General features: G+C 34.8%; 1 protein-coding gene across 3 annotated transcripts in view; it reads left to right on the top strand.

Annotated features, from left to right (window-relative positions):
* Window positions 1-17,840, top strand: part of LOC118733282 (sushi, von Willebrand factor type A, EGF and pentraxin domain-containing protein 1) — a 73,370-nt gene that overhangs the window by 47,993 nt on the left and 7,537 nt on the right. For all 3 annotated transcript variants that reach the window (XM_036462622.1, XM_036462623.1, XM_036462624.1), the window contains exons 3-5: window positions 11,025-11,287; window positions 12,644-13,118; window positions 13,290-13,442. In XM_036462622.1, the coding sequence (XP_036318515.1) occupies window positions 11,025-11,287; window positions 12,644-13,118; window positions 13,290-13,442 (891 nt within the window). The remainder of the gene's footprint in view (window positions 1-11,024; window positions 11,288-12,643; window positions 13,119-13,289; window positions 13,443-17,840) is intronic.

Consider the following 17,840-nt stretch of genomic DNA (forward strand, 5'->3'; position numbering starts at 1 on the left):
TGGGCGAAATGTCTGGAGAATTTTATTTATTTCCTTATCCGATATGTCTGATCGAATTATGTCCGATTTCGGGCATACACGTCTGATAATTCTTATTTTCCCTGATTATTTGGTCAGACATCTGTTAAATATCCGTCAGAACCGTCGGTCAGACTTTCCCATGTCGTATCGGTTAGACTTCCCGTCAACCTCTCCATACGCTTCTCTGACCGATATCGGCCAAAATCATACAGATTTCTGACTTTTTTGCCGACGATTCTGACGGATATCTAACAGATTTCTGGCAATTTTGCTAGCTGGGTACGTATACGTTCAAACATACATACCAATAGGTATGAATACAGATTGTACACTAGTTGTCTTGAAATAAAAATTATTAAAAAAAAAAATTCTGAAAAATTTGAAAACATTAATTTGTTTCCCGTAGTCTGGATTGCTCTGTGGCTCAGGGAATCTAAAAGCCTGCGCACAATTACACACTACAAAGCAAGTTAAATAAAAGTCTCATGAAAAAAATTGATGGATGAATACAAAAAGGAAGGAGTATTTAAAGGAGAATGCGCCAGGATTTTTTGTATGAAAAATGAGCATGAAAGAGTGTACATGGCGTATGAGTAACATTCTTTCCAGCTCATATTTCATACAAACATATCCTTGCATTCGTTGCGAACGACTAACTCGATATGCGTTCAAGAATGCCGAAAATCATTACAATTTATGCGATAGGATAAAGTCAACCCCTACAGCTTTCCAGGAAAAGTAATATTTCGGGAAATAAGGCAGCAGATTAGTGCGCGAAAAAGAGATCTGAGATAGTTTAAGGGCGTGTGGTTGAAAGCATACAGCCCCGAAAAAGTCAAGTAACAAATACATACAACCTTCCTTGTGATTGCTCGTTTCATGAATTAAGGAGAAAGCCAGAGCAGCTACAAACAGAGGGGGGGGACTAATCTGCAGCGGCACTTGGACTTTCATAAGTCAATCTAAAGGAAGTTTAACTGTTTATAAACTAATAGAATTTATTTGAATCAATACTTCATTCCCTCTACGTCTGCTTCTCACACCATATTTGCAGAATGTGTGTTTATGTTACGTCATTATATTACTATTACTACAGAGTCATTGAACGCAGCTCCATAGTCACGATTATTAATTAGTCCATGACATTTCATTATGTCTTATCAAATCAAATCAATTAAAATGCAATTATGTTTGTGCAAACGTATGCAGCAATATTTTTTAATTAGATAGGTATATGTATTTATAGCATTATGTAATGATATAACAATTTAAAATTGGTATAATGATAGATAACAAAAAGTGAATGTACGACTCTTTAAAAATAGAGTCGACTTGCAAGTCATTATGCAAAAATAATTTCTGCATTATTAATAATCATGCAATAGTATCTCAATTTTGCTTTTATTGCTTTTCTATTGTAGCCAGCCGGGTATTGCAATTTTGAATACACTCGTTTCCACTTTATATCGCTACAACCTTAACAAAAAAAAAAACAAGCCGCCAAACGCCTAAAAAGGGCCAAAAGTTAAAAGAAAAGCACGAGAAAAAATAATTATGTCATTTTCCACAGCAAAAAAAAAACAGAAGTAGCATAAAAATTATGAAATACTTTTGGCAATGTGTGCCGGTAAATAAAAGCAGTAAGAAAGCCATATACTTACATATGCATGTGTTTGCATACCTTTAATTGGGGAATCCACCGGCAAAGGTTGAGCTACACACTTAACAGTGGGAATGCGTGTAATATGGCGAATTATTACTCCAGCTACTAAATGTGCGTATGTGCTATTTTAATGTAAGTATGTAAATATGTATTTATATATATATGTTTAAGTAGATGGAAATACATATGCAATATATATACGTATGTGTGTATGTAATAGGAAAAAACCTGATCGCTTGCCACTTGCAGCATAGCGTCCACTTTTGAACCAAAATCGCCCACACGGTCACACCTACCCATAAGCATAAATAAACTGGTATGTGGTATGTATGTATGTAGCAGAGATGACGTTTCTCAGATTCGTACCGCGAATCCCGTGGAACCCTATATCTACCACTAAGTAAACTTCACATGGCTTTCAAATTGATTTTAAATAAGATATTCAGCAGAAACAAAATTATCAATGCATAAAAAATAACCCACTGGCAGCTAGATTTTTTGGCGGATTTTGACAAAACATCTACTATAACTTTAAGTTAACTACAAAAAGCTAACTTGAACCTAGTTTAAAAGTAATGCAGGAGTCATGCAGACGAAATCGGGAGTTTGTTTTCTTTACAAGTTTCTATTTAAAAATCTTCATACAAAAAACTGCTTTCAATGCATTTTTTCTGCGCTTCACAAATACTTTTTCGAATTCAGGACAGATAAAATGTAGGTCGAAATTTTATATTATCATTTTGAAGTTATGTTTGATGGAATTCGAATAATCTATAACCTAAAGCAGAATATGTAAACAAAAATATGTCATACTAAATAAAGTAAATAAATAAAAAAGTAAAAAAAAAATTAAAAAGTATAGTTTTCTTTATTAATATTTTATGTCCAAAAAAAGTTAGTTACAAGTTAGTTGACTTCTAATGCAGAGGTAACCATAGAAATATAGTTAGCTTTCCTCAAAGAAAATATACAGATAATAGTGACCTTTAGTTCCTACCTAATCAATTTCAAGTTAACATATAGTTAGATACATTTCCTGCAGGGCAGATACTGAACCTATAGGGGTTGCATTTTTACGTATTTCGGTGATACCTACATTCCACAATAAACAATATTTTTTTTTTAAATAAAAAATAACAATTCGAAATAGCCTTCGAATCGAAATACTCCTAAGAAAAAGTTCAATGATTTTTGGTGTGCTTTAATCTACTGGCATTAGGGTGGTACGTTAAGTTGGTAGGAACTAATATCTGGTGGGTAAGAAAGATCCGACTGTAAATGCCGAAGATATGACAAAAAATTTAAAAGGGTGATCCCTACGTTCGGTAAAATTTTTTCTTTTCTTAATTACCTTGCAAAAATACTTGAGACTCAGGGGTGTAAAGCGAGTCTATTTTAGGTTTGGCCTATCATATGTCCATATATTTTTCTCTCCCAGGTGATTCGGTTTTGCCTTGCTGTTCCTTTTCGTCTCAAGATAATATTGAAAAGTTCTATTTATATATAACGTTTTTCTGAATAGCGGGTTTTATCGAGAGTGCCGGGAAAAGATTTTTCCAAGGACCATAACCGTTATGATTTTTATAATAAAAATTCTTATTTAATTGTTTTTATATGATTTTTTTTTCGATCCTCTCTAATCGTTATTTTGTGATTTAAATTTTATTTTTTTTTTGATAATAATTAACCGTTATAATAGAGAGTGCGTTTTATAACAGATCTAAATCTCTTATGATCTAAAAAATGAAGTCTGAAAATAACAGTTATAATATGATCGAATAAATAAAAGTCATAAAATAACGATTATTTTCAATCGAAAAAAAGCCATAAAATACCGATTAAAAATGATCGTAAAAATATAAATAAAAAAATAACGATTTGGCAATGATTTAAAAATAAAAATCCTTCATAATAGCGATAATTTTCGGTTCCTGTTTTTCCTTTCCCACCCGCAAAATTTTAATATTTTAATATTAGTACCGCGGGTCCCGATATTCCACGTTCATCTCTAGTATATAGGTTTGTAAGTGTGCATAAGATAAACTGTTTACAAAGTTCACCTCTTTGTTATGCCGACTGTTTTTCAATTGCGCATGCGTGGCCTTTTTGTTATGTCGCTGTTGTTTTGGCTGTTTTGGTTTAGCGGCAACTAAGCATTTGTAAATGTTTTCCGCTTAGTTGCACTTTCTATCCACTTTCGCATCTTTATTGCGTTTTAATGTTGTAACTAAATACATATATATGTATGTATGTATGTAAGTAATTATCTACCTCCTTCTAATAGATATACTCCTAAGTTACACACATTGTTTAGGGAAGTATCTAATTCACTAATTTATAATTACACCTTACGTGAAGGTAATTGCGCGCATAAATGTTGCTCATCAACACCATATACGTATGTAGATACATATGTACTTTATTACTGCGTGTGTACAATCCTATGTGTGCATTGTGCAAAAATGCAAAAAAATTTATCTATCATTTAGCATAGACACGAAATTCATTCGGTGAGGAGTTAATTCAAGTTTTTCTCTCTCCGCGTAGTCACAAAAATGAACATATTCGTAAAAATTTAATTCACAATCTTTAATTAATAGCATCATATCTTGACCCACTCCACAAGATTGGGCCAGGTCAAGGGTGAAGTGAAATTTGAAAGGCAAAGTTATAAGTTAATATCGTCCGTATGTACATATATGTACATAACTATATTCGAGAGACTTTCAAGCGATAAAATACCTTTTTTGGCAAAATACTTCATCTACCTATCTTCGCAATGTGAGAAGTGGGCGTGTCTATTGCACAATTTAAAAAATTGCAATGCATTGGTAAAGTAATGTGTGTATCAAGCTTGGAAAAAAATCGATTAACCAGTTACAGAGATTCGATTATTTAATTGTAAACTAACAAAAAGCAGGCGCGCTAAGCAAAAAATTTTGCGAACAAAGAAGCTGTAGCTATGGTTAAAATGACTGCAGAGCAGAATCGTTCGAGGCCAAGAAAAGTCCCTTTGCTATACCATATAGAGTTATCAATCCCTCTCGATGTAAGTAGCATACTGAGGCACACTTATGTAGTCTTCTTACGCTTGGTGGTCACGAGTGGCATACAAAGTTTCGCATATTGTTTTCTTCGTTTGTGATCTTGCGCCCACCACAATGGTCTGGTGCGTCCGCCCTTAGCCTCACGACATCCAAACGAATTATTCATTGCCTTGTAAAAGTCCTTATAACGAAGGATGTTTTTTTTTTTTAATGGCAAGAGCACATATACACATACATATTCTGTTATAGGAAGGTCAAAAACTCTCACTGTTTCACAGGACGAAAGTGTTTTGCAGCCTAACTGAGTCGTGTGTGATCTCTGCCTACTGTTTAACGGTTGCCTTTGTTATACTTACCGTGTAAGAGCTGCCTATCTGTCAGAGAAGTTAACAAATTGTTGTCTGCTTGTAGGCTTTTGAGCGAGATGGATGAATAGTCAACACTTCCGCTTGGTGTATAGTACCAATGCGTCTAGTAGCTTCACTTTCGAAGGATATTTTCACCGGAAGCGCAACCGTTCGTTATTCCATCTTCTTCGGTAATCGCCGCTCTCGAAACCTCCAAAGTCTTATCATCTTTGTTCGACGTTGATTATTTTCTTGCGGCATTTAAAAGAACAGCCCTCCTGAGATATGTTTAGAGCGTAATTGTTATTCCTCGGTCGGTGTTGTGATTTACAATTGAACGGCTCTGAGAAATTCTTCCTATATAAAAGTTAAGTTCAAAATCACTCTCATAGCCGTAATAGCTTTGCTTCTTAAAGCTCAAATAGCCACCGACGTACCTGCTGTCCGTATCAACATATGAAATTGCTGTTGATAGAGAGAGCGAGAAGTAACGACAATATCACCGTAACAGTGCTGCCAAAAGTAGTACCATAGGAGTTTTTTTGCACTACAATTTTCTCATTCATACTCCCGTACTTCCCAAGGACCGATTATACTACTATGTTAGTGATGACAGGTAAGCCCCAGATGGGTTCTAATATCACAAAGTAGTAATTGCATATAGAGGGTATTGAAGATAAGCCCTCGAAATAATCTTACTCTATACTTGCATAGTCACAAAAAAATTTACCCGCCCTAATGTACATACACTTGATGCAGTTTAATTGAATGCAAATACTGGCAAACATAATTGAATATAACATTTGCATATAATGAGGCATTCTCGAAAGATTATATTTATGAACATTATTTCACATGATTCAGTATGAAGTATGAAATAATTACTTGTGCAAATACTCTCACGACCGTAATAAGGAGAATGTCTACGCAAGTATATGTACCAGTATTTGCATTTTGGCATATGTACATACATATGTATGCACTCAGTGAAAACTTACGGACACATACTAACAAAACGACATATTATATTTTCATGTACCTATTTTATTTAGTAGATAGAGATGAGGTGAATTTACACTATCGCACAGTAATTACTATTCATGAACTTTAGCTATTTTAATTAGCAAACTCTAATACCGAGTGAAGTGCATGTGAGTGTTGCATTGAAATGTATTCATGAATATTATTCATAGTAAAACAGACTTGATTGTATTGTTAATCTAATCTGAATATTTTTATTTAGCTTCCATTAAGTTATTTCTCTAAATTCAAATTTGTCAATTTGTTCATCTTATTGGGTTTATTCATTTGTCGTGTGGTGGTCTATGGATTTTAGAAAAATTCCAAGATTTCAGCCAAATTTCAGTCCTGCACATCCAACAAAATCCATCAGTTCATTGATGGTGGCTTTAGCCTTTCACACAATAAGCTCGGCATGACCTTATAGGCGATGTTTAAGAGGTTGATCCTCCGGTAGGTGGCACAAGTCGGGGGCTACTACATCTCAACTGGTCGATAGCCGTCAATGGATCCAGCTTGAAGGCCGTGCAAAAGACTATCTTGACTCAATGAACTATCCTAACTTTGTGTTAACTCAGCGCTGTAAGACAGACGATCCTATCTCAGCTCTGGCAGAGAACTATCTTAACTCAGTCAAGCCTATATTTTGAGTTTTAACTCAATAACCTTACAGCTTAACATAGAGATCTGCAATGTTCGTTCTACTATTTTCAAAAATGAGGTACAAAATTAATGGACTTGGCAATGAGGTTTTTTTTTGTTTTTGAAGTTAGAACTTATTTTGCACGGTACACGGTGATTTGAAATTTGATAAAATAAAAACCAACAACATGGGAGATCTCCCTTCAGAAACGGTATATATGTATGTACATAAGTCATACTAAAATTTTTTGATGAAAAAAGGGATTAATTAATTAATTTTTAGGACTCAATTTAGATTGGTTTGATGCAAAAACAAATTTTGCATATCTTTTTTTAATTTCCTATTTTAATTCTTTATTTTAGCGTTTTAACGCAAATGGATTCACTTGTTCTACATAAGAGTTGCTGCGGAACTTAAATAACTCCTCGTCGCCGCACTTGAATAGCTCTGCTTGGAGGCCTTTCCTCTTATCGTTCCATGAGTCAGATATGTTCTGTACATCGGTCACTAGGCCTCAGTAATTGTTCTTACAGAGTTTTGGCTTAGTCTTGAGTCTTTTCGTAAGACACTTAACATTCTGATAAAATGTTCGGGTGTTTTTATTTCGGCAAGCATATTAAGCTCTTCGCACGTATGTACGTATTTCGGAGAACTATATTTATTAAAAAATGCAGATCATTAACGAATAAAAATTAATTTGGTGAATATTTTCATGGCAGAAATGCAAACTGGGGCTGCCGAGGGTGACTGAAATGTGATAAAATGTTATGTTGGTCGAACCAGGTGTCGAATGCCTGCATCTCTAGCCAGTAGGCAACGGTATTCATTGATTTTTTGGGTTATGTTATTCTTGCAGAAAATGTGCGATATATACTCTGTATGTATTAATGTATTTCCTCGTGTAGTAATTATACGTTTGTAGCGCATATAATTCGAGTTTTGTATATCTGTCGTTCTGGCTGAGCTGCATGTATTTATGCCTACACATACTACATATGTAAATGTGTGTATATACTAAATATATAACCTACCTAAAACTGCAAAATAAGCAAAGTGTGCCGATTGAATGAAGCGTAGCGTTTTGCTCCAAAAATCCTTCAAATTATAACTAAAAGTTAATTGCAAACTATAAAGTAACCGCATAGCGGTCTAAAATGATTTAATAAAGAAAGAGTAAATCCAAAAAGTAAAACGTGTATTGCAAATAAGTTTTAGAGCAATATTGATGTAGTAAACTAAGAGTAATGTGCTGAAAATAAATTAGTTTCTACATATACAAATTAAATCAAAGGTCTTAGCTCACTCTAAAGAAATATAGGGTCATAGTTTTGGTAATATGTAGTCGCTTAATGCGAAAATACATTCTGCTTTTTTATTTCTTCGCAGACACACACTTCGTTCTGCTTTAATAATGACTTACAAAAGTTGGTTTCGGTTTTTATCAATTTGCAAAAAATTGCTGCTTAATTTTAGCACAAGTCTGGAATACGAACTGTTTAGCTATGGAAAACCCAAAAATGTGGCCCCATACCATTTGGCACAAAATAAAGAACATACATATATTGAGTAAATTAAGGTAGTCATATGAAATGTCAAAACAAAGTGGAATTTGTGCAAAGGCAAAATTTAACGAAAATGGTGGTAAATTCGAATTTGCATATCCTTATTTTTTAACGGCGTTTATCTAAAATTTGTTTTACATTCGTCATATATTTAAATTTTCCTTAAATTGGCATCAACACTTTTCTAAGCGGTGAGGTAGTTTCCGAGATATATATGTATATAGTCATGTAAAACAATTGGGAACACGACATTTTGACCAATTTTGGCTATTGTTCAATGTTTATTATTTTTTAATAAATTTCAAACTTTGTAGAAAAATTAGAAAAAATTCAACAAAATTTTACAACAACCAACTTTTTACCAAGAATTTTTAGAAAAAATGGCTAAAAATTCGCGTTGATTTTTGATAATTCTTGGTCAAAAGTTTGTTGTTGTTGTAAAATTTTGCTGATTTGATTTGCTCATTTTTGTACAAAGTTTGAAATTTGTACTTATATGGTTTTTGTTAAGGCAGTGTCAGACGATTGGTACATCGTACAGATTTGTACATTTTTTATATTGGGCTATTGGTACAAAATAAAAAAGTTGGGACGCCAAAATTTTTTATAGTCACACGATTGGTACAATACAGTGAACTTCTATGGAAAAATTTTGACAAATTATTTTGTCGTGATTGGGATAAAGAAAATCAAATTTTGGGCAAATGCCCAATCGCGTGACACTGCCTTTGGAAAGTGAACTGCATTTTTATAAATTGTTAAATTTTTTTTTAAATTGTTAAGTTGGACGAATTACTAAAAGATGGGAATAAATCGAAAAGGGTTTGAAAGGGATTTATTCCTGTCCTTTATTTAGGAGGGTTGCCATTTTTTCGAAAAATCAAATTCGAATTAGTTCATCAGTTTATTGAAATACATGTGTATCACAATGTCAGACGAAGATATTTAAGTTGATTTTAGTTTGAGAATACTTTTGAAAAAGAATTTCAAAAAATGATAGGTCAAATTAGAGACCTTAGCCAGTAGACGTATGATAAACTTTTATTTTTTTTAACTAAGAACTAATATTTGAAATTTGATGAAAATAAAAACAGGCACTATGCGAGACTGCTCTTCACTCAGAAGCGGCTGCACGGTTTTGATGAAATATTGCACTCGGATCTCTTATAACTCTGACTAACATTTGGAATATTTTTTAAGCTTTTGAAATTCAATTTTGGGCGTTTTAACGCCAAGCGCTTTCACTAGTTTCATTTATTTTATGAATTAACTTTAATAAAATTTCGTACCGGTGGCAACCCTCAAAAATATTTTCGGTCGGAAACTTTCCTAAACTTCTTTAGTTTGATACACATATTGTAATATTTAATTTATCAATTAATTTTATTCAAAAAGGTGGAAACTCTCTAATTCTTTTCTGGCGAACAAATCAAAGAAAAAAAACTATTCAAAACGGTTCAGCCGTTTGCGAGTTTTAGCGAGACTAACGCAATTATTTCGTATATATAAGAAAGAGAAGGTAGAGATAGTAATAGAAAACCAACTAAGTGGGTACATAATTCTCTAATTCCAAGTTTAATTAGACAAAAGTGGTTACGCATATCGGCACTTTGCTTTTGATTTATGAAATAACGACACTAAAACTTACAAAAATGGCAAATGAATAATGAAGTAGACACTTGTAGATTGTTGGAATAAGTATGTATATATGTATGTATGTATCAATACGCCCCCTCAGTCGATTGCACTGAATTGCAACCCACACGCTCGTCCGCAGCCACTCAGCCATGGATCATTCTCAGCTGTTGAGGTGAAACCATCATTATAATGATGGTATTACAATGCGAGCAAAATGCAAAATGCAAAATGATACAAAGATATGTTACCTATATATGTACATATGTATGTATGTATGTATGTATGTATGTATGTACATATATACAGAGCATTTTTAATAACAACTGCAAACGTATGCAGACAGCAAAAAAAAAAAACATTGCCGTTCATCACGAAGCGATTGTGATGCAGCGGTTAGTTGACAACGTCAACCGGTGTTCACAACAATCGTGGGCTTCTGATGTTGTTGACTGTGGAATGAACTGAAAATAAATAACGATGACTGAAAAATATTGCGTGACAGTTCAATAACCTAAACCGAAGAAAATATCAGACAGACAAAAGGCACTTTTGTATGTACTTGCAGATATACATACATACATACTTATATACTACTTCGCTTAAGTAAATATCGGTTGTGTTCGCACTCATGCGGAATTATTACGGTAGCACACTAGTAACGAACGGGCTCTTAAGATAGGTACATAGCTTTTTCGAATTTTCTTTTTTTTTTTAATGATATCTTGAAGCCCACTTCGTTATTCGAGATCGTCATAGCAGGAACATAAATTCAATCAAAGCTATTGAAAATTGTAATGTAATTGTTGTTAATTAACTGCATCTGGCAGAGTCTAATAATTAGTAATATCTACTAATTGTATGTTTGTAAGGTGTTACTGTCCGCAATAATGCTTGTTTACTTAGTACTTAACAGCTTGTCGGCCTATTTTAATTTTTTTCTAGTTGCATGTGTTTGATATTTGTTAAGTTTGAAACCGTTTATATGTACATTTCACATTATTTAATAAGCTACTTTTTTTTTACTTATTTACCGATCCTTTCATAAGTATGTACTTATAACACTTCTCTTTTGTCTTCTTTCAGTTTGTGGTCAACCTGCTGTGCCACTTAATGCTAAAGTACAGACCATCTCCGGTGATGCGGGCATAACAGAAGCAAAATATGAATGTGATTCAGGTTATGAGCTTTTTGGTCCACGCACTATCAAATGTGATCCGTTTAACGGCTGGGAGCGTGAGGTGCCATTTTGTGGCACAAATGTTGCCTATCGTAAGCCGGTCAATCAGAGTTCGTATACGCGTGCGGGACCGGCAAATTTCGCTAACGATGGCAATCCGGGTAATAAGGTAAATATATTTTTCTCGAGTTTTGGTGGAAATATTGTTTAATGCTGAGTATAGCTATTAAATTAATAGGGCGGCGCATTTCTTCCATATAAAAGTTTTGTCCAACAAAATGCATCATGAAGAGAATGCATGATGCTGAAAAAGATAAATTGTCAAAAATCAACGGTATTTTGCAGCTACTTCAAACTCTTACTTTGTTATACTAAAATTAAATGTGCTACGACACTGTATGCCCGAAATTTTTCTAAAAATATTATTAACTTATGCACTGCAGTTTGTTAGGATAGCATACCCCTTTGTTGACATGTTTTTCAAATGTGTATAAAATTTTAGAATCCGATATACACGTACATATGTGTATAGAACAAGCTACATTGTTATAAAAAAATAATGAATACATATTAAACAACCAAAAAGAAAAACGAAATTATCCTTCTACAAGCCTTAGAAGGTCACAATTCGTGAAACAGACTGCTGTGAAGTGATAATGTCTAAGCGGGAGTCCTCGCATTCAAAGTCTGCGTTCGTGGATGTCCTGATGGTCAGGCGCCAGTAAAGGCCTTAGACTCAATTAGAACGGCATCAAGGCTTGTGGACAGTCGTAAAACCCTCTCGAACCACCTAGAAGCTGAGAACAGAGTAACGCTCTGGTGGGTCCCTGGACATTAGGGGTTTCAAGGCAACATAGTGCTTGACTGTTTCGCAAAGCGTGGAGCTCAAATGCATTTGTATGGCTCGAACCTTTGTGCGGCAGATCTAAAGGATACACTGCGGACCTACATAGAAGCTGGAAAGAATCTCTTATTGGCGGAAGCCAAAGCGCATGAAACAATCAAAGAAATTCATAAATCTTTTCAGAAGGAACTTCGAAAGGATCCTTGAACTTAACCGGGAGGGTCTTAGTACTCTTACAGGCTATTTGACAGGACACTGCAAGTTAAAGTACCATTCGAATAAAACGGGGCTTTCTGTAGACATGGAATGCAGGTCTTTTGGGTTGGTAGACAAACACCAAGAGCATATACCATTTGACTGCCCACGTATCATGAACTGCAGACTTATATAACTTGGTTAACAATTATCTCCACTATCCACAATTTGGAATATTACATACTCGAGTTTCACACCAGGCCTTTTGGCTTTCAGCATTCTCGCCGTGGACACCTTAAAATTTTTCTGTTGTGCTCTAGAGGTCTGGTCTTGTTATTGTATGTATTTAACGACTGATTATTACTTTGTCTTGAAACTATAACTAAAAGCATTTAGTCAAATGAGGAATTATATAGATTACGTAAATTATTCATTATTCATCAAAATTTATCAAATTATATTTGCATTTAAACCCCATTATTCCAGAACCCAGATGGCCAGCAATGTTCTGAAACACAAAAAGAACCATCGCCATGGTGGCGCGTTGATCTGTTAGCTCCACAAGCTGTACGCGTGGTACGCATCACAACACGCGGCTGTTGCGGTCATCAGCCACTGCAGGATCTGGAGATTCGCGTGGGCAATAGCAGCGCAGACTTGCAACGCAATCCACTATGCGCCTGGTATCCCGGCACTGTGGAGGAGGGCGTCACTAAAACATTTTCCTGCGCGCGTCCACTAATCGGCCAATATGTTGCCATACAATTGGTGGGTGTGGAGGGCAGTTTGAGTTTGTGCGAAGTGGAAGTCTTCACCAATGATGAATTCTCCGTCGATCGCTGTCTTAGTCCCAATCTGAGTGTGGAAACGGTGTTGACAACATTCTCGAAAACTTGCTACGAGTTTCACGTGACCAAGGGTGAGAATTTCGAGAAGGCGCAGCAAATGTGCAAATCAACGGGTAAGTGTGAAGTTGGGAATATTTGTATGCATACCATCGAATATGTTAATTCACTTATTGGCACAAGTAAATAAGTAAATGTGTTATTCATTATTTTGCACGAATTAACTTCAGCAAGTTGCAAGTTTCTTGCTTATTTGTTATACTATGTACTTACTAAATTTTTTGTAGGTGGCAATTTGGTGCACGATTTTCGTGGCGCTGCCAATGATTATATACTCTCCGAATTGGAACGCCGCAAATCAGAACTAAAGACACAGCTGGTGTGGATTGGCGCACAGAAGGAGCCCGGCATTACTTCGCGCACCTGGAAATGGGTTAACGGTAAGCCAATGGGTTTTGTTTGTCTCATAAATTTTTATTTAATTAAAATTTTACACTGCAAAAATTATGTTTCGCGCAAGCAAAAAGTACACACAATATACATTTGCATGTATGTATATAAGTGTGTATTTATGTATGCACGAACTTTTGAATATAATTTATTAAGAGTAGGTAAAAACATTTGTTAACATTAAACCTTTTATTTCATGTGCATACATATGCATGTGTGTGTGTATACAGTTTTCACATTTGTCGCGACGCGATGAAATTAGCAAACTTGAAATTTATTATATTGTTGAAATTTCTTCGGGCTCGTCTGCTTTATATTTTAACATTTTTTTGAAGTTTTTATGGTAGCAACAAATAAATATTTGTTTTTTGTTTGCTATAAAAACCGGTTTTATTTTATTTTAATCTTAATTTAATGACACACACACCTAAAAAGGCTGAAATTCAGTGTTTGCTTTGAAGAGTGATTGCGAGAAAATTATACCGGCTTAATTGGATGCATAAGCTCACCCTTATCAAAAAAACAAAACCTTGAAGATCAAGAAACCAGATTCGAATTTGGTCAGTGGGTTGCGAATAAAATTGTTGAAATGTTTGCCGGAATTTAAATCCCAAATTTCAATAGAATACAAATTAATTATTTTTTGCAAATGCAAATGGATCGTAGACGAGAGCGATTTATCAAATCCATGGCGGCCACCAAGTCGTTAAAGGTGCGTCCTAATACTCCGTAGGACTCTGGCTAAAAAATTGTCTACCTCGCCAAGTACAAAATGTCAAACCATTTGTCGTTGTTAGGTATCACAAAATTGTACATAGGTCCATCCATTTGTGTGAAAACAACAAAGCGCTTACCACGGCGTCAAATATTTGTTTTGCTTATAAATCATTAATAAGTATAATTAATCTAAATTCGGACAAAAGCTCAAAAGTTTTATTTGAATATCACTAAAAATAGGAGTGCCTTTTACATTTCCTCCAGACATATGCGTATAAAATCAGTTCTTTTAAACAGTTAAAAAAATTCAAATAATGCACTTTCCTTGTTATGTGTCCCATTATTCGGATTGCAAGAGAATATTCTTTGTTCATTTTGCAAAAAGAAAAAGAACGTACCCGTATACCTTACCCTATTATATGAGTGTTTTTTCTGCATAATAGTAAAAACTTACCTTAATCTATATATTCTTCATCTTCATCGTTTTTGAGGTTGGAGCCATTTTTTATGAAAAATTCCGGCGGAAAAACAACAACAGTTTATAAATGGTACAAGTTATAGCTGCTATTTAGGAGATCACCACATTTCATTCTAGGACTTCTTCATCGAGTTCACTGGGATTCGAATCCTTGAATTAATCTTAGTCTTAGTCTTTATATTAATTTTAATAATAATATTAATGTGCTGCTTTCATAAAATGTCGAAAAATATATGCCAAATAAGGATGCTGTTTCAGGCGGATAAATCTAGGATCATTGAAGAAGGTTTGAGTTATGTTAACTTTTGTAAAAAAAATTAGCAAAATTAGTTTTTGTCCCGTATTTGGCTGCCAATAACTACAGTCACCGTACTTATAGTTAATGGCAAATACTTTTGTAAAATATCTTAACCAATTATATCCCTGTTTTATGTATACAATTGGAAAATCAGAGTGTTAAAATGTTCTACAGAAATGTTCTCCGTCGTGTCTTACATAAAACTGCTTGAACTGTGAGGATCAATTGGTTTCATATTCCGTTTTCCCATAAGCATATCCAGGAGACATTCAAATGGTTCTGGTCCTCTTTACCAGAACCGTTGTCAAAACTTTGTTAATTTGAAAAACATTTGGTTTTGTTGTACAGTGTTATAATTTTGACCTCCATGGTTGGTTACTTTTATAAAATATTTTAATTTTCAGTTCAAATCAGTTAATTGTGGTGACAGAGGCTGTTTTAGGAAACCTCATCCGTGTCCATTTTTATGTATTCCTCGCTTAACTGACCCACGATTAATTGGTTTTCCCGCATAATTGGTTAAGAACATGTGCTATGGGAAATAGATATACCTTAAATTTTTGTCCCGCTTAATTAATTCCCCGGTTAATTGAATCAAAAATTGTGCAAGTTTTAAAGTTCAACTAAGCGAGGAATATTGTAAAACATAACATTATTAAAAAATTAAATTTGAAATTTCTTGAGGAAAGCTAAACACATTTTTTTCAATTCAATAGAAAGTCCTTGTGATCTTTTAAATACGATTATTATTTAACTTCAAATAAAAGGGTCTATGGGAAGACAAATGTAGAATATCAAAGTTTACCTTTAAGTATATTTCAACAATTCCTTTTATATTAGTTTAAGTAAAACAAAAATATTAAGGCATACAAAAAATCGAACTTTTATTCCTCAGTTCTAGTAGCCCAACATTGTGGTAGCTATTACGCATGTTATAAGATCCACATATGTCAGCTGTTTAGCTTTTCGTTCCTTCTGTTTTCCCCATAGGCTTCGATTTCCGAATATCTCCCAGATGTTCGATTTTAGTTTCTAATAAGCAGAAAACGTATAAAAATAATTGTAAAGTGAAAACAAATCCGAAGCAAGCGAAGCCAACGGGAAACAGCATCTTCGAATATCTTGGAATTATAAACTAATTTCGTCGACGAGTAGGAGCTTTTGTGCTGGCGACAAGGAGATCACTGATGCTTCCTCAAGCTTGACTGCTGAGTTTATAAGGCCAGACAGGTAGTTTGTGTTGATCAAAATTTAGACAGAAAAGTAAACATAAAATGGCCCTGGAAATCTTTGTTTGTAGTACATAAATATTCCTGACACACATGCGCCGTAAATAATCTCGTGCGTGTGTTTAAAAAAATAATCTAGGTATCTTTTCTGCGAGATATTGAAAGACCATTAATTACCGTACCTAGCAAAGCACTCATATTTTTACGAATTTCTAGGTACACACATGCGTGCATCGTTTTCAGAATTCCACAAATTATTTGGAAGGCTCCTGGTTTCCGTTGCGTTTTATATCCAGGTAGAATTTTAATCTACAGGTACCAAGTTATAACGCGGAAAGCCATACATACATATGTATTTATGTACATATGCTTTATTCCAGCAAAAAATCCGGAAAAAAATGAATGTGGAATTAAAAGAAATTGGCAACCGCCTCCACTTTCGCCCCTGAAAGGCATTTCTTTAAAATGGGCATGTCATTGGCGGTGTTGGCTTTGAGAAAAATTTTCATTCCCCGTAATGGGTTAATGAAGCAAAAGATAGTTTAGATATTCTAAGTAATATCACCCTTAAGAACACGTTTCCATTTAAAGTGATTCCAGATTTTGTGCCGGGAACGTATTCTAGACGGTATTACTTTCGAAACATCTTTCGCTTCTTTAACCCATTACGGGGAATGCAAATTCCATCAATGACGTGCCCATGTTAACTGAATGCCTTCTAGAAAACACATTCATTTCTAAAGTAATCGTGTCTTTTGTTGGGATAGGCAAGGAGTTTTCAATAAGTTTCTCAGAAGCACTGAACCTATGGGCTCTTCGCGTAGGAAAGTTCCCACTCTTGTACAGGGGCCTCAATGTTTAATGGCTTGCTATGCATCCTTACGATACACCTTTGGGGTACTAGGTTACACAGTATTAAAAAGAAAAATTTTTAAGAGCTTTAAGTGTACCGGGAGAAAATATGTACTAAATTATCTCACCATGCTTGCTTTTGTTGTCCATCCATGGGCGGTGAGTCGAAGGATATTTTCGCTTAACTAGTCATGACATTTTCATCGCGCTATGCTCTGCTATTCATTTGCCTACCGAACCTAAAGTAACACCTGTTCTTTACTTGATCTCCAGGCCGATACTATTGGTGATGTTTATGCTGGATTCTGGGTAGAAAAAGTCTATAACTACCTCAAAGTTGTAACCGCCAACAGAAATGTGCATCCCGAACCGCGAAGACTTTTAATGTGTTTTCAGGAGGTACTTTGTCTTGTTCTCGTTCATCGCTAGAACAATTTATTTAGCTTCTTTTTCTTAGCTTGAAAATGCTGTGCTGACATTCCTGGGTTTCAGGCCAACAATGTTAAATTCATTTGCATACGCCGGCAGCATAGTTCTTTTGCAAATTGGCAGCTCTTATTATGTTTTCGGGTATCAAATTGAAAAAGTCGCACGAGAAGTGAATCGCTTAAGCGGGACTGAAGGTTGTGCTCAACATCAGTCTACATTACTTCTCTTAGTGCTGTCAAAAGCGGTTTTTAAATCGTCATAAAGACGGTGTGTGCCGATTTGCATATCTAGTGTCTTCTCCGGGATTTGACGTGCTGTGAAAATATGGAAAATGGAAGACTGACTTGGGCTGAAGGGCTTAGGTCTATAACATACCATTGCCGAC

Source organism: Rhagoletis pomonella, unplaced genomic scaffold, assembly GCF_013731165.1.
Source record: "Rhagoletis pomonella isolate Grant_MI unplaced genomic scaffold, Rhpom_1.0 Rhpom_scaffold_00002, whole genome shotgun sequence".
Classification (NCBI taxonomy): domain Eukaryota; kingdom Metazoa; phylum Arthropoda; class Insecta; order Diptera; family Tephritidae; genus Rhagoletis; species Rhagoletis pomonella.